Below are 20,194 nucleotides of genomic sequence, written 5' to 3'. Positions count from 1 at the left end.
AAATTTGTTTTTTTCCTTCAAATTTTCAAACGAACAAAACGGAAGACATCGATTAACACAGCACTACTTGGTTTTTAGAACTTTTTAAAATATATTAGAACACAAAATGATGTCAGAAAACACTAAAACCTTCTTATTGTGTCCTTAATTATTTGTTTGACGGTCGCGTGCACACCTAAACGCGTCCCATTTTCGCATTTTCGTCTTACAACAAATAGACTGAAGAATTTAAAATTGTAGCTATGCCACAATATATATGCGGTGCGACCGCAAATGGCTAATCAGAAAATACCGATACATTAATTGAAATGTACACTTAAATACCAAAATTAAGGATATTACATAAAAATTATAGAATGCCAGCTTGTTGGAAAGTTACCAAATATATTGTGAGACTGTTCCAATTGTATTGTAAATAAGGAAGACGAACGTAATGAAGTGTGATCGCTAAAAAATACTAATCTATCGACAAGTGTAGATATCGATATATTATTAGATATGTGGCAACACCGACAAGCAGCAGCTGTTGTGACGAAAAGCCAACTCAGCTAATGTGAAGAATATTTTTTTTATACACAAAAAGTTTTTCACGCCCACTTACTTGTTATATATTTAGTTCAGTTAAATTGTAAACAGTGCAGTGAAAACAATGCAAAATGCGGCCAACAAACGCAAACGCCCAAACCCAAACGCTGTGGAATGATTTGCCCCTCGGCCTGATAATCATAACACTAACACTTTCCCTTTCAAGTCTTCCAACGACGTGGGCTTTGTCCGATTTCAGACTGTGCGCTGACGAAAAATGTGAACGTAAGTCTCGAAACCAGTTAATCAACCAGCTAATCCAAATCTAATACAAAATTAAGCCATGCTACATAGTAACATATGCATCCGAAGTCCATAAATACAGTGGTCGCTCGCTAATGAGTCTAATGAGAATGCTCTGATTCCAATTCGCTAAAAGTTCCCAACCATTTTGCTATGCAGCAAAACAATAAAACAAAAGTTTCTTTACATATGTCATCAGCTAAATTTGGTATATTGTGATTTCTCTATACACACACACATTGCATAGTCTGTGAAAATTCGATATTTAAATTAAGTCTACCAATTTTTAATCAGTTAATTGCAATTTAAATTTCAAAAAGATGTCTCCATTTTTTTTTATAATTTCCATTTTCGAGTGAAAAATGTTTTTTTTTTTTGTTTTTATTGAATTTTGTTGCCTTCGAGGTTCAATGAATTACCGCTAACCTAAATTTCAAGTCTGCGATAAGAAATTTGTTTTCTTTTTTTTTTGTAATTGATTATTGCTGTGCTTTTTAAAATACAAAAAAAAAAAATAAAACCTTTCAACAGGCATCATCTCGATGGGCAGTGCCAAAATCACCTATGCGTCCGCCGAAGAGGGTATGATACCCTTTAAAATACATTCACCGATGCGCATATTGTCCAAGGGCGCCGGCAAGAATCCAAAGTTGTGGGGCGTCGAGATCAATGGACGACGCGGCTATGCAAACAAGGACTTCATATTGGAGAAGAAAGTCCTGATCAGGGATAACCAACTCACCTATGAAGTGCCTGTTGCGTGGCCAGTTAAATCTGAAGCAGCAGCAGCGGCAGCTACAGCGCCTGCAACACCAATCGTTGTAAATAATCCCGAGCAAGCAGGGCCAGTGGAGCAAGTGCACCCAGTGTTGAATGCCTCCGAAACGGCTGATGAGGTGACAACGACAACCACCTCACCGCTGGAGACACTCAAGCTGGGCATACTCACGGAACAGGATCAAACGAGCAGCAACAGTGGCGAGGCAGCCACACCAATAACGCCAGTGCAACCCAATCTGCGCATGGTCGATGGCACCGAGTTGCCCTTGGAAGTGGTGCCAGCAGTCATGGAACGAAATCTAAACCAAACAGCAGCAGCAGCAGAACAAATCCAAAGCGAAGCAAAAAAAATCGATGAAACGAAAAGCGTCGAAAATAGTCTCGACGATTACGAAGAAGATGGCGACAAAAGTTACGATGACGACGACGACGACGATGACGAACTGGCGACACTTGATAGCAAAGATAACGAAATAACCAACGATAAACTGGCACTGAATTCCACAACTGATGGCGTGGAAGTTAAACAGCAGGGGGCAGCATCAGCTGAAGCGGAAAAACTGGAAAAAGTTGCCGCAAGTGAAGTCAATTTGTTGATTGAAACGCGAAATGTTAACGTTGTGCCCACGTCGGAGGTGGTGGAGGAGGAGATGCTCGATGAGCTGAAGTTGGAAAAAGCTGAAACCGTAACTGAAAGTCAGCCAGTCCTAAAACCGGTGGAGTTGAAGGAGCTACATCAGCCACAAACGGAAACAATTGAAATGGCAGCACAGCCAGAACTAAAAATAGAAAAGCCGGCGAAGGATATCGATGAAAGGTTGCCCAAAGTGGAATCTGTGGAGGCTCAGCAATTGACTAAAGAAGAAGTAGCAACTGAAGCACAATCCGTGCCAATAACAGCAACAAACGAAACTGAGAAAGTCGAGAAAATTGTTGAACAAAATCCCAGTCCCGAAGCAATTAAAACTCAGTCCGCTCCAGCCACAACAACAGAAGCTCAGGAAATAGTGAAAGAAAATCTAGTTCAAACGGATGACCCAAAGATTAACGAAGCTCTTCCCCTAAAGGAAAATGAGCAGCAGCAGCAAACTATACAAGAAAATAAACAAAGCGATGCTCAACAAGTGATACAGGAAGCAATTGCAGCTCAGCCATTTAAAGCTGCAGAAGCCGTGACAGTTGAGCCGGAAGCAGTCATCGAAACGCAGAAGATTGAAGCACAGCATGAAGCTCAATCCGGAGAAGCAGCACCAAGCGAAGAAGCTGCCGTTGAAATCGAACCAATTACGAAACACAATCAGACGGAAACTGCAGATGCTTCAGCTACAAGCGAGAATGAAGCCAAGCCGGCAGTGATTGAGGCGCCCACTGAGGCCACGCCCACTGAGGCCAAGCCCACTGAGGTCACGCCCACTGAAGCCACGCCCACTATGGTGACGGCAAGTTTGCCGCCTCTATTCAAGAAACAGCATCTGCACAATCCAAATGAATACTACAAACAGTTGCAGGAACAGCAGCAACTGTTGGAAAAACAGCAACAACAGGAGCAAAGGCAACAGCAGGAGCAGCAACAACAGGAGCAACGGCAGCAAGAGCAACGGCAAAAGCAACAGCACGAGCAAGAACAGCAACAGCAACAGCTGGAGCAACAACAACAACAGCAGCTGCATCAGAAACAGCAGCAGCAAGCAACAGGAGGAGCAACGGCAAAAGCAACAGCAAGAGCAAGAACAGCAACAGCAACAGCTGGAGCAACAACAACAACAGCAGCAGCAACAACAGCAGCAGCAGCAACAACAGGAGGAGCAACGGCAAAAGCAACAGCAACAGCTGGAGCAAGAACAACAACAGCAGCAGCAACAACAGCAGCAACAACAGCAGCAATTGCAGGAGCAACAAGAGCAACAGCATCAGAAACAGCAGGAGCAACAACAACCGCAGCAACAACAACAGGAGCACCATCATCAACGACAACCCCGAGACATTCATCAACATGAGCACACGGAGGAGGAAGCAATGCTGGAGCAGCACACCACACCCAAGCCGGACTACTTCAATGCTTATGATGCAGTTCATGAGGAGCCGACACCTGCGCCCTCAAGGAATGATGAACCGAACGTTGCTGTTGGCTCCATCGAACCGATTGGATTGCCAGCAGCATCGATGACACCGGAACCCAGCAGCAACATCAAGGAAGATGCCGGACCGGGACGTGGACTATTTAGCACCATTATGGACACGGTCAACACATTTATTTCCAATCAGGGCCAGGGAGGCAAGGAACCGGAAACTGCGCCGCTAACGGACCACGATGAACTGCATCGACTGCTCTATCAAGAAGCGACAAGACCACAGGGTATGTCTCTTATAATTATAGTTATCTGACTTTTTTTTAATACAATACTTCAAAATCTCTGCCCACAGCCGATGCACAGGGGGCCGAGGGATATTGTAAGCGTGCCACGAATGTGGACAACTGTCATGTGGCTGCCATTAGCTTGGACAATTTTATGGATGTGTTGGCGGCAAAAGTGTTGGATCATAGTATTTTATTGATGTGTGTTCTGATTGCTGCCGCTTCGTCGCTGTTCTTCATTTTGACATACTATTGCTTCTGCAATAGCAGTCAGGAGGGTGCGCTGCTCTCCAAGCTGAATCATTTGGAGCGTAGTCTGCTCGCCGCCCACAAGGAGAACATGATTGTCAAGCACGATTTGATGACAACACGCACGAAACTCTCCAGCATTGAGGATAATTCCTTTGGCTCCAATGATATGGTTGTTGCACTCAAGAAACAACTCGAAACGGAACTCTATGAGAAGGCCAAGCTGCAGGAGCAGGTTAGCTCCCTGGAGAAGGTGAGCTGAGGATTTCTGTTAAATCAAATATATATTCATAATGTAATTGTATACCTTGCACAGGACTTGGACAATGCTGCGGAAGCGGGCTTGGAGCTAAATAAAATGTTGTCCGAGGTGTTGAACGGTCAGAATGGCGATGAGGTGTTCATGAGCACCGTCGATGAGCTGCAGCGACAGCTCAACGATCAGGAGAGTAAGTTAAATGCAATAGTCATTTATTGAGCATCAGACTAATTGAATTTCTTGCAGAGATCATCATTGACATAAACGCCAGTCTGGCGGAGAAGAGTCGCGAGAATAGCGAACTGCAATACTCGTACACAGAGACCACAACGCGTTTGGCCAGTGAAATGAAATCGTTGCAACAGGATAACTATGAGCTGGAAATGGAAAAGGCCAAGCTGCAGACGCGCATCGAGGAAATCCAAGCGGAGTCCGAGCAGGAGCTAGCCAAGGCTCTGGAGGCACGCAACTATGAAATGCAACGATTGCAGCATCAGATCATGGAATCCAGTGCCAAATACGACAAGGAGCACAGCGAACTGCAGACAAGTTTGGCCAAAATCGATGCGCTCGAGGAGTGCCTAAGGATGCTGAAGAAGGACTCCAATGCCAATGTCCAGGAGCTGATAACGTCGGTGAAGACGCGCGGCGAACTCAATGCGGCCCAAAAGAAATTTAGGGCGCTGCAAACAAAACTGGAACAGGAGCTGGCAGCGAAAGCGCGTTTCGAGAATCAGCTGCAAACATCCAGCGCTGATGTTGAGCAACTGAAGCAGGACTTCAATCAGTCCGAGCGGGACAAGCTGGAGGCACAAACGCGTCTCGAAGTGCTCTCCGGCTACTTCAGGGAAAAGGAGACACAGCTGCAAAAGTGCGTGATAAATATTATTAGTAATTAGTTAATATTGGTTAAAGCATATTTATCCATTTCCAAATCATTTCGGTTCTTTCTTTCAGAGAGCTTAGCCTGCAGGAGGCCAAATGGCTGCAGCATCAGGGCGAGAATGCGAGCACTGTGGAAACGCAAACGCTAATGAAGAACGAAATTCAGACGCTAAAGTAAGTCGCAATAATCTATAAACATTAAAATCTATAACTATATATATACACTTTCAAATAGATCTCAAAATGATGAGCTGCGTGCCGAAATTGAGGCGCAGATTGCCTCGCACAAGGCACAGATGGGCACGCTGGAGAATCGTGCACACGAATCGTGGCTGGCGGCGCGTCAATCGGAACGTCGCAGCGAGGAGGCTCAGGCAGAAGCCGCCGGTTTGCGGCGCAAGCTGACTGCGATGGCCAGTGGAGCTGGTACTGTTGGCGATATAACGCTGGATGCGCTGCCCACCAACGGTCTTCTGGTGGCGCCCGAACTAACTGGCGCGCCATCACCGCTGCCATTGCCCGGCTCGCCCGGTCTGTTGAATATGCCCAATCCACTGCCATTCCTACCGGCGCCCTTCTCGCCGTTCATGGGCTTGCCGCCGCCATTTTTGCCGCCACCAGCTGGCGGCATTGGTGGTGCACGTCCACCGCCGCTGGGTCGCATGCGTTCACCGCCGCCGGCATCTTCATCGCGGGATCGCTATTCGCCGCATCGCGATGAGCGTGACGATTACAGCGATTACGATGACTATGACGATGATGATGATGACGATGATCGCGGCATGGACCGGCATAGGCGACACAGCGGCAGCTGGGGCCATCGTGGCCATCATGATTCCTATATGCATTCGCCGCGCACATATCGATCGCTGTCGCCATCGGACAGTCGATATAATTACAATGATACGGAAACGGATTTTAGTCCGCCGCCAAGTCCGCCACCGCCGCCACGTAAAAACAGCTCGCGACCCATCAACGAGGTCTGAATGGCGCGGCACTCACTGTGTACTTTACAATGGATGATGGACCAGGGGATTCCATCACTATTATTATCATTATTATGTACGGTGTAATTGTAGAAACTCTCAATAACTAGTTCAAATCAATTGTATATTTATTAAAGATTATCGGGTTAATTACGACATTAGGAGCGACTCACATAATTATATACACCACAACAACAATTTCCCCATTGGGTATATTTGAGGCATTCTCATCAAATTCAACATCAACAATTTGATGGCTCAATGATAAATGATAAAAATCGGATAACTGAAATAAACCAAATATAAAACGGTATTCAAGTTTATGTTTTAATTACACAATTACAAATTACATAATTATTCGATTAAACAGTTATTAACAATTCATTAGAAATACCCTGGCAAGACTAATCTAGGCACAGATAACCATTTTCAATTCCATAAATTCCAATATAGTATTGACTAGTTGTCTACTAAATCGGCTTATTTTGAGTGGGGTAATTTAATAATATCGCAAAAGTAATCATGAGATTATACGATAAGATTATAGAAAAAAAAACATTCGTTATAAATAGATATCAGAATCCAAAACAATTTAGCAATAAAACATCAATAATCCCTCCAGTTTAATCGATTTCCAGTTTTCGAAATGAACCAGTCGCTCCAAACGAGGAGTCTTTATCCTGGGTGACTGTGCTAAAATCACGTAACTTTTCATCCGTGCCAAAGTCCTGGGATGCCACGAAATATTGTGCATAACTGGAGAGCAACATTTCCATGGAGCGACTAATGTCCTCGATGATGCCATTTGTGCCACCATATTCCAAGGGCAAGTACTCACAAGGCACTATATTGAATATGGCATCTGGATCCGAGCTCACCGAAATCTGCATTTGACAAAATCGAGAATAAGGTTTTTTGTATAAATAAATTGGGATTTCTTGAAGTTTTATAGTAAATTTTACTCACTCGACTTTTGATCTTAGCGGGAAAGAAAGATCGGAGCGTATTGAAACCTGTCTCAAATGCTGAAGGCACATTTATGAAATGTATGCCCTTCTGCCTTGTGGGCATCGCCTCATCCGCATACGTGGAGAACTTGCGCAACAGATCCGGCCGCAGGGCGAACAGATGTGCACCCGTCACTCCCTTCATGTCCATTATTTCCACATAGCCGGAAACCGTTGCATTTTCATCCTCAAACATCATAATCTCGCCGAACATGGAACCGACCCGGATGATATCCTGAAATTTATATTTACTGGTGTCATAGGAACCAGCGCGTATGATTGTCACACATGGACCAATATCGTGTTCATCTTGCGGTAAACGCAACAGGACGCTGCAATCAGGGAGGAAGTTGTAATCTTCTTTTTGGCAGACCAATCCGTTGAGCTACCCACCCGGAACGTATGATATCCAAGGTCAAAGGATCGTCGGCCAAACGTCGCTCATTGAATATCTCTGGTATGGTTGCCTGGAGTGTATAGAAACGATCGAATTTCTGTTTGGCCCGCTCCAAACTGAATTTGGTGCCGCGCAAGAACGCCAACAGAAACTGGTCATCGGTGCAGGCGCACAAATGGGGCTGCTTCAGCACCCAATCCCTCAGTGCTTCGATGTCATCGGCAAGGCGGTCGGGCAGCTCATTCAGCTCCTGTATAGCAATTGCCTGCAATTCTGGCCTCAAAGGACGTATTTGTAGTGAGCTCATTTCTGCATAGAAGAAGCACAAAAATTCACAAAATGTGGAAAATAAATTCACTTAATGGAATATTGCTCATACGCAGACATAAATTCATTCTTTTGTTTGGCTTCTAAGTGCACAAATACCAACAAATTGTAGATAGTTAAAATGAAATTAGTAATATTTTTATTTGCACTGTGCATTAAGGCTGTTTGGTACATTTTTCCACATATTTCTTGCACTTTCTAATCAGCCATTAAAGTTAAGGCAGTCTTTTTCACCTATTCTTTTGGTAATTGAAATCCAATAAGTAATCAATACGTAATCAATAAAACTTCAAATTGCGCTTGTGTGTGTAATATTTTTATTCCCTTGCTGGAAGTTATTTTAAATTTGTAGTTAACTTTGAAAAGCATTGAAAGATATGTCTCTGTTTTCCTATATATTCTTGAACGGCATCAGAAGTCGAGTCAATATAGCCATGCCCACTTTTGAAGTTGTCTAGGTAAAACTTGAAATACATTTTTGATTAATTTGTATATATAATATAGCTGACATAGGATCAATCGGACGAAAGTTGAATTCTTGTTTATTGAATTATATATATCGAAATACTAAATCATTTAGTTTTGATGGGAAAAATCGATGTTTTGAAATTTATAAGGAAATTTCGATGTTTTCAGGTTGTCTATGATCTGCAAGGGTAACTAATATTCGCCATGATGCTTGGTGTTTTCTTTTGAAATAAATAATAAACAATAATTAACTTATAAGTTTACTTGTTTATTTTTTTTATAAATTAAACAAACATTTATATATTAGACACACGCACATATTAAAAAACAGTTAACGACCTTTTTGTTAAAAACTCAACTACAAATATTTGTATGTTGAACTGTTTGTATTTTTTTGTTTGATGTTTATTGGTGGGAACGCTTCAGTTGCGATTTGATTTCATTTATTATCAAATGCCAATTGTGCGTTTATGTGTTTACCGTACGAAAATGCAGCACAGACTGATGCAAAGAAATGGCAAATCAACGAACTACAGCTTTTTTATTATTGCCGATCAGTAAACGATTTAACGGCATTTGTTAAGGTTTAGTGCCAGGCGCCGGTGTTCACTTCGCATGTGTGCTGTGAGTGACTTTTAAGCAATTGATTGTTTTAATTGGCTTTGGATTTAGCTGTCCATATGGACATAATACATACAGACGAAGACACACGAAGTAAAGTCTTCGTGTCTACATGTGCAGAACTACGGCCTAATCAACGGTGCTTAGGGCTATGGCCAGCACTACACACATAAACACAGGCTGACATACGTAAAGACACGCATACGTACACAGGCATAGAAATCAATGTTTTTGAGTGCATGCGGCTGCCGTTAATCGTTTCAATGTGTCTCCTCCTCTTCTGCTATGCTCCACATTTCGCTTAAGCAATTTGAGGAGTTCGAATCATTTTATTTTATTTTATTAAAACTGATATTGAAGGTTACTCGAGTACATTTTACTGCGGAAATGCATGCATAATTGATTTACTGTTAATTGATAAAAAATCAATTTGATAATTTATTACATATTTTGAAATGAATCAATTTGTGGGTTGTTTAAGTAATCTTCGATTTTGAATACCCTGAGTACAAATAAGTAAGACCGATTAAGTTCCTCACTTGAATTGTTCGCATGACAGCTATAAGATATGGTAGTCTCTTCTACAATAACTATAGTGTTCCTTAAATTTGAAATTTATTCTTAATTTCATCCACATTACATAGAATATTCGCACCTCTCTTTCTAACTTGGCAAACAACGCATTTTCCGTTAAGCTTCTCGAGCGGAAAATAGGTTTGAAATCCTTTTTAGAGATTAACAACAGTTTGGGGGTCATTGATAAGTTGATCAGTCTCTTATACAGATCTATAGTGCAGTTTCTCTGAATCAGCAAGTACTTTGTTAGATAAGCAATAAACGTTTCAGTACTTTAAAATAATATTTAGTTATTTAATTAAATTAATTGTTTCTATCTAAATAAATATAATTGAAAGTTTCCTACGATTTTTTGAAAACTCAACTAAAGTTGAGATTTATGTTTCCGATTTTCATTCAGAAAAAAAAGAATCGCATTAATACAAAATTAAATATTTCTTATTCGCAATATCAAATATAATAAATTAGTTGATAAGTTAGCTACTACTTTTTTTATGTCTAACATTTCGATAAACACTTGCAGCTAAAAATACTCTTTTGCGGTATTAAAAATTTCGATTAAAATACTCGATTATTGTTCGATATTTGGAAGTAATTCTCCAAGTGACACAGTGACAGGTAGCAGAAAATCTATAATTATTTGTTAATTTGTGGTAAACTAAATATTAACAATAACTAATCGCAACAAATGCAGGTCGCAACAATGTCCAGCGTTGGAGAGACAGATAATCCATTCGCAGCTCTGCTGCAAGAGGGTCCCCAAGCGAATGGTGTGTCCAAGCAGCTGATTGAATCAATTCTGCTCTTTACGCTGAGCAAAGAGGCGAACACCAGACGCAAGCGAGGGGTGCTCTGCCTGGCCGATGTTGTTGTGGCCGACAATAGTGGCGAGGATGCGCTCAGCGAGGAGCTGCTTGCCCATGCGTTATTCGAGCGTCTCATGCTCAATGATACCGCTAAATATTTGATGCCCGCTGGACAGGTGGATTACAGTAAGGAACAGGAGCTGGAGGCATTGGAGACACGCGCGATCAGCTATCTATATGGTGCTTATACCAGATGGGAGAAGATAAAGCGTGATTGCAGTGCAAAGGACAAGCAGCATTGTAATCGTATCCTTGAGCTGATCCTCAATAATGCCAGCACCTGTATGCGTCAGCCGGATCTGTTCGCACCACAAACATTTGCCGCCCAGTGGCTGGAGATGTTCGAGCGAGCGGACGAGCATGATACGAACACCCAGGAATTTCTGGTGCTTGTGGCATGCAAAGTGCTCGAGGAGGATGAGCCACTGGAGGCGCTCGGCGCTCTCAAGGCCATTTTCTATCCGATGCTTGGCGAGCTGCACAAGCAATTGGCCAAAGAAAATTTGATAAGCATACGCAAGAACATCTTCTGGATACTGGGCTTCTTTGTGCGCGAGAAGCGTGCCGACATTCTCGGCGAGCTGCTCATCGACTACACAACGCCCAATCCCAAAGCTAAAGGTTGAATTTTTTGTTTTTGTTTTATCTCTGTGCAGACTTGTTGACATATTTATAATTTCAGGTGGTGATTACATGGACACACTTTTCGGCCAGTTGCTCTGCATATCCATCATGCCCAAGACTCAAACGGCGCCATATGAATTCTTTCGCGAGATTTCGCCCATCTCACAGCAAACGGATCCATCGCTCTGGCAGCTGTTGGCCCATCATCAACAGTCCATGTTTACGCTAATCAAACAGCTGCTCGTCCAGTCATCGACAACCAAAAAGAAGACACTCCAGTGGATCGCCAACTGTCTGGATGCGAATGTGTCGCGTGGTCACCTATGGAGCACCATTAATTTAAATCTGGAACAGACTGTGCACAGCACCGCCAGCGATGCATTCATGACCGGTCTGAGTGCCGTTTTAATGCGTTTGTGTGCGCCACTCTGTGCGCCGTCCTTGAAGGTAGCACTTGTCTTAACTGTTTGCATTTTTGCACGTGCATCAATTGAAATTTGTATTCGCTGTTGCAGGTGATGCTAGTCGATCCCACGTACTGTGCCGTCGCCGATGCCGATGAGCGTCAGGCGAAGGGTGTCAGCATGCTGAAGGCCTACGAGGAGACATGCCTGCTGCCCACAGAGGAGGGTGAACAGCGCTTGAGTGCGGAGAAGTACAATTTCATCACGGAGATCTTCTATATGGCGCACAAGGCATTCGAGCTGGGGAATCGAGCGTGCATTGAACGGCTGACACGCATGATGCGCGAACTGCAGAATACACAGACTGCGTATCAGGATGTGGCCACCCGGCATCCCAATAATGATCTGACCAAGAATCTGTTTCGCATGCTGCAGGATCAGATGCAACAGATGCTGTGCATCCGCAATGGTTTGGGCGAACCGGAGAACGATACGGCCATACTGAAGTTCTTTGAGGCGTCCGCCATTTGGCTGACGGAGATTGCAATGATGCCGCGCGAAAGCTATGAGGCGGCTTTGGATCGAAAGGACTTTGCGCCACAGATGCTGCGCAATCTGGAGCTGTTATCCGAGACGCCACCATTTGTGGCGCCCTACATGAAATCGGTGCCGGAGTGCATCATCGATAATATTGCAGCATATTTGAATTTCTGTCGCAGCTTCTCGGGCGATCAGTTCATACAGATGTACACCAGTTCGCACGATGCCTTCTTCAAGATGATACTCCTCTTTATGGGCAGTTCCGCTGTGGTTAAGAATCCGCATCTGCGTGCCAAACTCGCCGATGCTCTCGAGTTTCTGCTGCCGTCACAAATCTCTGGCAGCAATCGCAAGTCGTTCAACACACACGTCTTCGATAGCCACACGGATCGGCTGCAGGTGGTGCGCAGTCTGCTCAATGTTTTCGTCAGCATCGAGATGACCGGCCAGTCGGTGCAGTTTGAGCAAAAGTTCAACTATCGTCGGCCCATGTACGCGATCATGGAGTTCCTCTGGACCAAGGAGGAGCATGTGGAATGCTTTCGTCAGCTGGCCAGCGAAGCCGAACGCAACATGGAGGCAATCGAGCCACCAATATTCTTACGCTTCATCAACTTGTTGATAAATGATGCCATCTTTTTGCTGGATGAATCCCTGTCGAATCTGGAGCAGATCAAACAGCTACAGCAGGCGCAGGACAATGGCGAATGGAACAATTTATCGCCCAGTGAGCGGCAGCAGCAGACAACGAATCTGCATCATCTGGGCATGCTGGCACGCTTCGACAACATACTGGGCAGGGACACCATCAATCTGCTCAAGCTGCTGACCAGCGAAATCAAGAGCATCTTCTGTCACAACAGCATGGTGGATCGCATCGCAGCGATGCTCAACTATTTTCTACTCCATTTGGTGGGGCCGCAGCGGGAGCGCTTCAAGGTCAAGGACAAGAAGGAGTTCGAGTTCGATCCGGCACAAATGGTGCTGGAAATTGCGCACATCTATATCAATTTAAGTACGGACAATTCCTTTTGTTTGGCCGTCTCGCAGGATGGTCGCTCCTACAGCGAACACCTCTTTGGCTATGCGGAGAATATATTGATACGCATCGGTGGCGGTCAGCTAATTGGCGACATGTCCGAGTTTGCGGCCAAGGTGCAGAAAATGTGCGATGACTACAAGGAAGAGCAGGAGCTGCTTGCCGATGCGCCCGAGGAATATCTGGATCCAATCATATCCACTCTGATGACCGATCCGGTTGTGTTGCCCAGCTCCAAGGTGACTGTTGATCGATCGACAATTGCACGGCATCTGCTCAGCGATCAGACAGATCCATTCAATCGCGAACCGCTCACCATGGACAAGGTCAAGTCGAACGAGGCCCTCAAGCAGGAGATTCAGCAATGGATCGAGACCAAACGCAGTGCGGCGCGTGTCAAGAGTTGAGCAACCAAATCCAAAGAACGTCGCTCGTTGTTTCTTTATTTTGTTGTTGTGTATTTGGGAAAGTTTGGCGAGGGGGTGGAGACGTGGGAGAGTAACCGTATAAGGCTATAGCTTAAACTAATTGTTCTTGATAATTCCAATATATATGTACATAAAAGGCTACTAAATTCAATTCAAATCGGGATTCGCTAATAGATAAATGTAAATAACTTTGTACGATTCGCGCGAATGCATTTAATCCAATAAACGTTTCAATCAACCGTTGAAATTGTGCAAACCAATTAATTAAAGTCAATCGCAACTATAAATTAAATTTGGCACATTTCTTTGTCAAAAGTGCATGTTCAGCTTGACTGTGAAATGATTGCGAATTGCCTTCAAATTAAGAAAACTTTAATTTCTCTATTGATTTGATTTGCAAAATGTAAGATTTGAATAGCTTCAATATAATAAAGGCTTAGCTGAGTTAATTGGCTAAGGACATTACTACAGGGCTAAGGATAAGGATCTAAGATCACGGAAAAATTAAGAATTGCATAGCCACATCAGTTTTATGGTCTCGGAATTTATTTACAAATCGATACTTAATAATCGATTAATAATGGATAATGCAAAATTAGCTAGTAGAATATCCAGGAACTTCGCATTGGTTCATTAGGACAACAAAAAATGGCACAATATTCTTTGGAAATAGTAGTAATTTAATTGAAAAGACAATCGCACCTATTTTACTGTCCAGCTGTGTATATTAATCAATTATCAATAACTTATTATACTTATTTACAAGTGATTCAAAACTATGTCTCCAGATCCACAGCGACATCGTGAGTCATATGCTCGAAGCGTTCCGTGATTAGCTGGTCGGCCAGGCAGTCGCCACATAGATTCAGGTAGCAATAGCAACTGTTGCAGCGCCAGCGTGCTCGCGTCACAGCCGAATCCTCACAATTGGCGCATTTGGGCGCCAATGGATCGGGACTGTAACCATCCTCGGTTTGTAGCTTCTCCTCCTGTATGGATGTTAAGATTTTCAGCTGCAGCAGCTTTTTGCGGCGCTGCTCCGTTTCGAGCGCCTCCGGCTCCAGCTTGGGTTCGGTTTTAATGGGAGGCGTTGATGGCGATGGCGCCACAGCCATCAGATCATCCAACGTGTACTCATCCTCGGGCATTTGTATCTCAATATTTTGGGCGGGAAAGAATGTTGAACGACGTACATTAAATTTGGGCCGCGTTGGACCACCTCCCCGCCTATATTTGGGCAAGCGTCCCGGCACCGGCATCCCGGCATCGCGGAGTTTCTGAAAGTATTTCTGGACACGACTGAAGACCTGTTGCGTTGTTCGGTTGCCCAGTGCTTTGGCGATTTTATTGAAACGTCGCATTTCCACCTCTTCCGGCGGATACTCGATAAGCAACTGCTCCAAGCGACGCTGCTCCTCATTCGTCCACAGGCGCATTGATGTCTTTGCTCCATTTTTACAATCTTTTTCCTCGTTGATGGGATTCGATTTTGGCTTTGGCGGGTCCATATCCTTGACGGTCAATGTAGGCAACTCGGGCAGGCGAACAGTGGCCAAATAGTTGGCCTCAATTAGAGGCTCATTGTTGCGCAGCTTGTCCAGCATCAACTGCGGATTCTCCAGATACAAATCTCGTATTCTTTCTAATTCACCGATCTGTTGGTGGACGCGAATGCGTTGCGCCTGCAGCATGGCGATGGTGCGCAGTAGTTTGCTGTAGCACTGGTTGCCACGCAGCGCCAAGTGCTCCGTTTCAAAATGGAACACATCCTCAGTGTCGCCATTATCGTCACTTTCCTCCTGCTTGATCATATTTAAATTGTTTTCATTTTGTTTATTGTTTTCTGCCATTAGTTCGCGCTTGCAGTGAATAGCAATTAGAGATGTGCGATGCTCAATAAAATGAAAATATCTTAAACGATCGATTGATCTATCGATAAGTCTATCTGAATTCTGATGAGAAGCAGCTGTTCGTCTTGTACGTAACAAGTTGCATAGACATAATGCAAATTAGAGATGTGACAACAAAATACAAGTAATTTAATCGATTGATCGATCGATATCTTTATCTTATCTTCTGATAAGAAGCAGCTGTTTGCGTTGCACGTAACAAGTTGTTATTTGTATATAATTATTATATTTATAACAATGCTAATTCCACGATACTTGGCACGTCGCTTATACCAATGCACAACCACTGTAAGAAGCTGTTCAGCTTAAAGCAACTCATAATAATAGACACTCAGTCACCCATATTTCAGGCAAGGATAACGCGACAGATGTCGAAGTTGTCGCAGGACAAAGTGCGCATTGTTGAGGTTGGTCCACGTGATGGTCTGCAAAATGAGCCAAAACTGCTGCCAGCTGCTATTAAAATCGAGTTAATCGATCGCCTGTCAACAACCGGATTGCAAACGATTGAGGCAACAAGTTTTGTCAGCGCCAAGTGGGTGCCACAAATGGGCGACAATGCGGAAGTTCTGCGTGGCATTCGCCGAGTGCCCGGCATCAGTTATCCAGTGCTAACGCCCAATCTGAAGGGATTCGAGGCCGCTTTGGCCGCAGGTGCTGAAGAGGTGGCTGTCTTTGGTGCCGCCTCCGATGCATTTTCAATGAAAAATGTCAATTGCAGCGCATCGGCGGCCATCGAACGCTTCAAGCCCGTCCTGGAAGCGGCCAAGCAGCATGGAGTTCGTGTGCGCGGCTATGTGTCCACTGTGGTAGGCAATGTACCCAATCTCATCCGATAAACTCAACTGTTGTGTATTCTGCCAGGTGGGTTGTCCCTATGAGGGTGCCGTTGCTCCCAAGGCTGTGGTCCAGGTGGTGAAGGCACTGCATGATATGGGCTGCTATGAGATCTCGCTGGGCGATACCATTGGCGTCGGTACACCGGGCAGCATGCGCAAAATGTTGGATGAGGTGACGCGCGCTGTGCCCGCCCAGCAGCTGGCCGTGCACTGCCACGATACGTACGGTCAGGCGCTGTCCAACATACTCACCTCACTGGAGTATGGCATACGTGTGGTAGATGCCTCAGTGTCTGGCTTGGGCGGCTGTCCCTATGCACGTGGCGCCTCTGGCAATGCTGCTACCGAGGATGTTGTTTACATGTTGCATGGCATTGGCATAAAAACCGGCGTCGATTTGGACAAGCTCATCGGAGTGGGTCGCTACATCTGCACCGAACTGGGCAGGCCCTCCGAGTCCAAGGTGAATCGCGCCTGGAAGGGAACAGCCCCCAAACAGACCTAAATCCACAGATATGCTCAAAAAGGAAACGATGGCATTTATTAGTTACTAAATTGTTCTTTGTTTATTGGTAGTACTGACTTCTGTTCTAAACATGAAAACAAATGCCGATATTTGTATGTTAAAAATAAGCTTGAATTTGTGATTGATTAAAATTTCTGGGCATCCTTGAGCGTGTACAGAGAGATGTCGCCGGAGGCCAGGGACAGATCGGCAAGGCTTTCGTTGGGTCGAGGTATATGCGATGGGCGCTTCAACGGGCTTTCGCCTGCCATTTTCATCTTGCCATCGTGTCGCATCACAGTTGGCTCCACAGCCGAATCGAGATACTTTTGAATCTTCGGCACATGCGGCATGGGGCGTCGCGTGCGTTCATCCACAATCTGCAAAGTATAATTATTAATAATATAATTAATAAATAGATGCCACAACACTGGCTCTCACCTGCGTCAGCTCCGATGATATATACGCCTTCTTTGGCAGCAATCGAGCAGTGGCATCAATGCAGCCCACACCCAGCTTTGATTCGGTGGCCTGGCCACGTTTCAATTGGCAGAGATACGATTCCAGTTCCATTTCCTTGCTGCTCAGCTTGTCGAACGCATCCTTGATGTTTGACGTCTGCCGGAACATGCTCATCAGGGGGGCAGTGCCCGATTTGTGTGTGTAGGCCCGTATCGGACTAACAATGTGCGCATAATTATCCTTTACGGCAAGTTGTTGGCGTCTCATCGGTATACCCGAGGGCTCCTTGAAGAATTTATCCTGTTTCTTTGCCAGAACTAGCAGAGAATATTTTCCGGCAGATCCGTGCAACTTGCTGCTGCTGTTGGCACCTTTTTGTAGTGATGATGATGGTGACGGCGACGCTGATATTGGTTGTCTTTTTTTGGGCGTCAACACAAATGTATTCTGCTTCGGATGCAAATGGATGATATTCGAGTCTGCCAGCGGTTTTGTGGGTGTGGCAGCTGGAGATGCCTTAGGGGATGGTGTTGCTGGTTGCGCTACTGCTGATGCTGCTACTGCTGCTGCTGCTGCCTTGGCGGCAATTAGTTCACGACCCTTACGCATCCTATAATCCATTTCCTCAATGGTATCATTGAATTCCATAGACGTGTTCTCCTTGTCCTCCCCCTCCTCAATTGCAACGCCAATTGTTGAAATTTTCTCTTGCTTTATGTCCGCATCTAAATCATCCTTATCCTTAGCTGCATCCTCGTCCTCCTCCTCATCCGTTGAGGACAATTCGATAATTGTATTGTCCGCCTCATCGTTGTCGACCAGTTCGAAAACGGTTTCGTGGAAATCGCTGAGCAGCTGCTTCTGTTCTTCTGGCGAGATGCCATGTGGCTTTGCCTTGGCAATGGCCGCATAAAACAAATCATCAACATTCAGAGTTTTTCCCATCTCATCCACCTTCTCAATGCTGGCCCGCGAATTGTCTCCAGCTGACTGATAGCAACTGGAACCGGATGCAATCGTTTCGTAGCTTTGTGCCGTTTTCAGCATTGGTGCGGTCAAAAAACTGCTGTTGTTGTTGGTGAGTGAAGACGAGGAGTCAGCGGATTGCTGACCCGTCATGTCTGCCTCATTGGCCTCTAGTATGGTTGACGGACGCATCAGGCCCACCATCTTAACCGGTGACGTCTTTGCCAATGGCTGAAACGCCGAATCGTTATCCATCAGTGTGGAGTCCCAGAAGCGAGATGGCGCCTCAACATCCTCCAGCCGTGTGCAATCAGCACTCTTGAGAGGACTCTCATTTTCCAGTCTGTCCTGACCGTTTAGGTCGTCGAACAAGCGACGCAGTGCATCCACTTCCATGTCATCAGCTGTATAATAAACAGATTGATAACAATGTGATAAGCAGTCTACAAGCAAAGCGACATGCATAAGGATTCCCATCGATCACTTACATTTATCTGCACGCGCGCTTCGCTCCTTGGCTAGGGCCAATATCTGATCCTTATCATCGCTGTGCAGGTATTGGAAGAGCGTGTTATCTGGATCGGAACCGGTCTTATCGCACATACGCTCAAACACACCAAAAGTCTCATCGGCATTTTCCGTCATCGAATTATCTGCGCATGCTTCGTAAAGGCTCGCAAATTGCGCGCTAACATTAATAATGTTAGTGTCGCTGCTTTGCTCGATGTTTTCGCCCTTTTCCTGCTGCTGTTGAGCGGCAAGTTCGGCCTTCTTGGCCTTAATCAAGGCTGGAAAATCCAGCACAATATCCAAACTATGGCGTGGCTCCATTGATTCTCTTTTCGTTTGTGGAGGTGGCGAACTACAAAAAGAAAATCCAACCTTAAAATATTAAATAAATTTCGTCTTCTTATCCACAGCTGTGACACTAATAACTATGAAATGTTGTTTTACTGGGGTATTCTACATATAAAGTACATTCCAAATAATCTATTTATATTCATCAGCATTACAAAAATGTAGAATCATCAAAATTTATTTACCGCATCAAATGGGCAATCAATTTTTGACGCCAAGCCGGAGTGTCTTCAAATTTTTCCAAGCCAGACATTTCGCTTCTTTGGGGTCCGTTTTTATTGAAACAAACATGAATGATTTCAACATACACACAACTCACACAATCTTAATTCCTAAAATGCCAAACACAAATTTACTCACTTGAATTATTACAAAAATGATTTAGTTTAGTAGAAATATCAATTTTGCAGCCGCTTCTATTCAAAAGTGTTGATCAAGCACACAAGTAAGTATCGACGCTCTGCAAAACTGTCGGGTAATTTTAAAATCGATACTTTTATCAGGGCTGCATGAATACAAGGAAAACATAATAGAATTTATTTAATGTATTCAATTATTGTTTAAATAAAATGCAATAATAATAAAATCGGGTTAAAGTTCATTCTGCTCACATTACTGAACAACATTCCACATCGATCACATCGTAATCGATATGCACAATTTTCAAAAGCTTAAAGTGTTAGTCGCAACAGAATTTATTTAACGTGTTCAACGATTATTAATAACAATTGCACTAAAAATTGTTTAAAGTTTCCAGTGACATAACCGTCTAAAAGAAAGGTCTACTTGAATTGATGAAAATAGCTTAATCCCACTTTACAGATTAAAAAAAGTTATCGATAATGACAAACTCCATATAAAACAACGGTGTCGCGAAATATTTCGCGACCGAATTTTGACTGCCGGTTTAAAGACTGTTAAAATAATACTTACAATTTAATTGATTGGTAACCTATGTGGATTCTGTGAACGGCTGTTAACGGTGTCAAAATAATGAACATTGCATTGGTAATA

The 20,194-nt window shown here is 44.1% G+C and overlaps 6 protein-coding genes across 11 annotated transcripts; 3 read left to right on the top strand and 3 right to left on the bottom strand.

Moving 5' to 3' along the window:
- Nucleotides 1-530: 530 nt before the first annotated feature.
- Nucleotides 531-6,655, top strand: LOC6567025 (transport and Golgi organization protein 1). Its single transcript, XM_043214424.1, has 8 exons — nt 531-810; nt 1,360-3,164; nt 3,238-3,964; nt 4,033-4,466; nt 4,530-4,662; nt 4,719-5,343; nt 5,430-5,531; nt 5,593-6,655. Exons 1-8 carry the CDS (start codon nt 657-659, stop codon nt 6,341-6,343), a joined length of 4,731 nt encoding a protein of 1,576 aa, XP_043070359.1. The 5' UTR covers nt 531-656; the 3' UTR covers nt 6,344-6,655.
- Nucleotides 6,650-9,253, bottom strand: LOC6567024 (retinol-binding protein pinta). 4 transcript variants are annotated; one of them, XM_001992952.3, is made up of 4 exons: nt 9,023-9,090; nt 7,744-8,056; nt 7,310-7,682; nt 6,650-7,227 (listed from the first exon to the last, which is right to left on the bottom strand). In XM_001992952.3, exons 2-4 carry the CDS (start codon nt 8,052-8,054, stop codon nt 6,967-6,969), a joined length of 945 nt encoding a protein of 314 aa, XP_001992988.1. In that variant the 5' UTR covers nt 8,055-8,056; nt 9,023-9,090; the 3' UTR covers nt 6,650-6,966. The 4 variants fall into 4 exon arrangements, with proteins under 4 accessions (XP_001992988.1, XP_043070425.1, XP_032595549.1 ...); XM_043214490.1 differs by lacking the exon at nt 9,023-9,090 and adding an exon at nt 9,240-9,253 and having other exon boundaries at nt 6,716-7,227; XM_032739658.2 differs by lacking the exon at nt 9,023-9,090 and adding an exon at nt 8,882-8,942 and having other exon boundaries at nt 6,716-7,227.
- A 1,066-nt stretch (nt 9,254-10,319) lies between these two features.
- On the top strand, nt 10,320-13,887 carry LOC6567023 (ubiquitin conjugation factor E4 A). Its single transcript, XM_001992951.2, has 4 exons — nt 10,320-10,357; nt 10,434-11,226; nt 11,288-11,676; nt 11,745-13,887. The coding sequence occupies exons 2-4, from the start codon at nt 10,443-10,445 to the stop codon at nt 13,617-13,619; spliced, it is 3,048 nt and encodes a 1,015-aa protein (XP_001992987.1). The 5' UTR covers nt 10,320-10,357; nt 10,434-10,442; the 3' UTR covers nt 13,620-13,887.
- A 456-nt stretch (nt 13,888-14,343) lies between these two features.
- LOC6567022 (ZZ-type zinc finger-containing protein 3) lies at nt 14,344-15,506 on the bottom strand. The gene has a single exon (XM_001992950.3). The coding sequence runs from the start codon at nt 15,488-15,490 to the stop codon at nt 14,417-14,419; it is 1,074 nt and encodes a 357-aa protein (XP_001992986.2). The 5' UTR covers nt 15,491-15,506; the 3' UTR covers nt 14,344-14,416.
- A 205-nt stretch (nt 15,507-15,711) lies between these two features.
- Nucleotides 15,712-17,022, top strand: LOC6567021 (hydroxymethylglutaryl-CoA lyase, mitochondrial). 2 transcript variants are annotated; one of them, XM_001992949.3, is made up of 3 exons: nt 15,712-15,838; nt 15,901-16,359; nt 16,415-17,022. In XM_001992949.3, the coding sequence occupies exons 1-3, from the start codon at nt 15,788-15,790 to the stop codon at nt 16,892-16,894; spliced, it is 990 nt and encodes a 329-aa protein (XP_001992985.2). In that variant the 5' UTR covers nt 15,712-15,787; the 3' UTR covers nt 16,895-17,022. The 2 variants fall into 2 exon arrangements, with proteins under 2 accessions (XP_001992985.2, XP_032595200.1); XM_032739309.2 differs by having other exon boundaries at nt 15,727-15,838; nt 15,886-16,359.
- On the bottom strand, nt 16,929-19,590 carry LOC6567020. 2 transcript variants are annotated; one of them, XM_032739308.2, is made up of 4 exons: nt 19,541-19,590; nt 18,811-19,184; nt 17,336-18,726; nt 16,929-17,274 (listed from the first exon to the last, which is right to left on the bottom strand). In XM_032739308.2, the coding sequence occupies exons 2-4, from the start codon at nt 19,151-19,153 to the stop codon at nt 17,041-17,043; spliced, it is 1,968 nt and encodes a 655-aa protein (XP_032595199.1). In that variant the 5' UTR covers nt 19,154-19,184; nt 19,541-19,590; the 3' UTR covers nt 16,929-17,040. The 2 variants fall into 2 exon arrangements, with proteins under 2 accessions (XP_032595199.1, XP_001992984.1); XM_001992948.2 differs by lacking the exon at nt 19,541-19,590 and adding an exon at nt 19,366-19,498.
- Between the last annotated feature and the right edge of the window lie 604 nt (nt 19,591-20,194).

The sequence above is a fragment of the Drosophila grimshawi genome, unplaced genomic scaffold (assembly GCF_018153295.1).
Source record: "Drosophila grimshawi isolate 15287-2541.00 unplaced genomic scaffold, ASM1815329v1 contig_1377, whole genome shotgun sequence".
Classification (NCBI taxonomy): Eukaryota; Metazoa; Arthropoda; class Insecta; order Diptera; family Drosophilidae; genus Drosophila; species Drosophila grimshawi.
The sequence above is the reverse complement of the archived record's forward strand: the minus strand, read 5'-3'. Positions and strand labels throughout refer to the sequence as shown.

What these genes read in the sequence shown, in the direction of transcription:
- LOC6567021 (XM_032739309.2), top strand. Translation starts at nt 15,788, where the DNA reads ATGCTAATTCCACGATACTTGGCACGTCGCTTATACCAATGCACAACC. An exon ending in TATACCAATGCACAACCACT is followed by an intron (nt 15,839 to 15,885) that starts GTAAGAAGCTGT and finishes ATAGACACTCAG; the next exon opens with TCACCCATATTTCAGGCAAG. An exon ending in GCGGCTATGTGTCCACTGTG is followed by an intron (nt 16,360 to 16,414) that starts GTAGGCAATGTA and finishes GTATTCTGCCAG; the next exon opens with GTGGGTTGTCCCTATGAGGG.
- LOC6567020 (XM_001992948.2), bottom strand. Translation starts at nt 19,433, where the DNA reads ATGTCTGGCTTGGAAAAATTTGAAGACACTCCGGCTTGGCGTCAAAAA. An exon ending in AAGCGCGCGTGCAGATAAAT is followed by an intron (nt 18,727 to 18,810) that starts GTAAGTGATCGA and finishes TTTATTATACAG; the next exon opens with CTGATGACATGGAAGTGGAT. An exon ending in TATCATCGGAGCTGACGCAG is followed by an intron (nt 17,275 to 17,335) that starts GTGAGAGCCAGT and finishes TATACTTTGCAG; the next exon opens with ATTGTGGATGAACGCACGCG.
- LOC6567022 (XM_001992950.3), bottom strand. Translation starts at nt 15,490, where the DNA reads ATGGCAGAAAACAATAAACAAAATGAAAACAATTTAAATATGATCAAG.
- LOC6567024 (XM_043214490.1), bottom strand. Translation starts at nt 8,054, where the DNA reads ATGAGCTCACTACAAATACGTCCTTTGAGGCCAGAATTGCAGGCAATT. An exon ending in TTGGATATCATACGTTCCGG is followed by an intron (nt 7,683 to 7,743) that starts GTGGGTAGCTCA and finishes CCCTGATTGCAG; the next exon opens with CGTCCTGTTGCGTTTACCGC. An exon ending in CCGCTAAGATCAAAAGTCGA is followed by an intron (nt 7,228 to 7,309) that starts GTGAGTAAAATT and finishes TGTCAAATGCAG; the next exon opens with ATTTCGGTGAGCTCGGATCC.
- LOC6567025 (XM_043214424.1), top strand. Translation starts at nt 657, where the DNA reads ATGCGGCCAACAAACGCAAACGCCCAAACCCAAACGCTGTGGAATGAT. An exon ending in CGCTGACGAAAAATGTGAAC is followed by an intron (nt 811 to 1,359) that starts GTAAGTCTCGAA and finishes ACCTTTCAACAG; the next exon opens with GCATCATCTCGATGGGCAGT. An exon ending in AGAAGCGACAAGACCACAGG is followed by an intron (nt 3,965 to 4,032) that starts GTATGTCTCTTA and finishes CTCTGCCCACAG; the next exon opens with CCGATGCACAGGGGGCCGAG.
- LOC6567023 (XM_001992951.2), top strand. Translation starts at nt 10,443, where the DNA reads ATGTCCAGCGTTGGAGAGACAGATAATCCATTCGCAGCTCTGCTGCAA. An exon ending in GCCCAATCCCAAAGCTAAAG is followed by an intron (nt 11,227 to 11,287) that starts GTTGAATTTTTT and finishes TTATAATTTCAG; the next exon opens with GTGGTGATTACATGGACACA. An exon ending in TCTGTGCGCCGTCCTTGAAG is followed by an intron (nt 11,677 to 11,744) that starts GTAGCACTTGTC and finishes TCGCTGTTGCAG; the next exon opens with GTGATGCTAGTCGATCCCAC.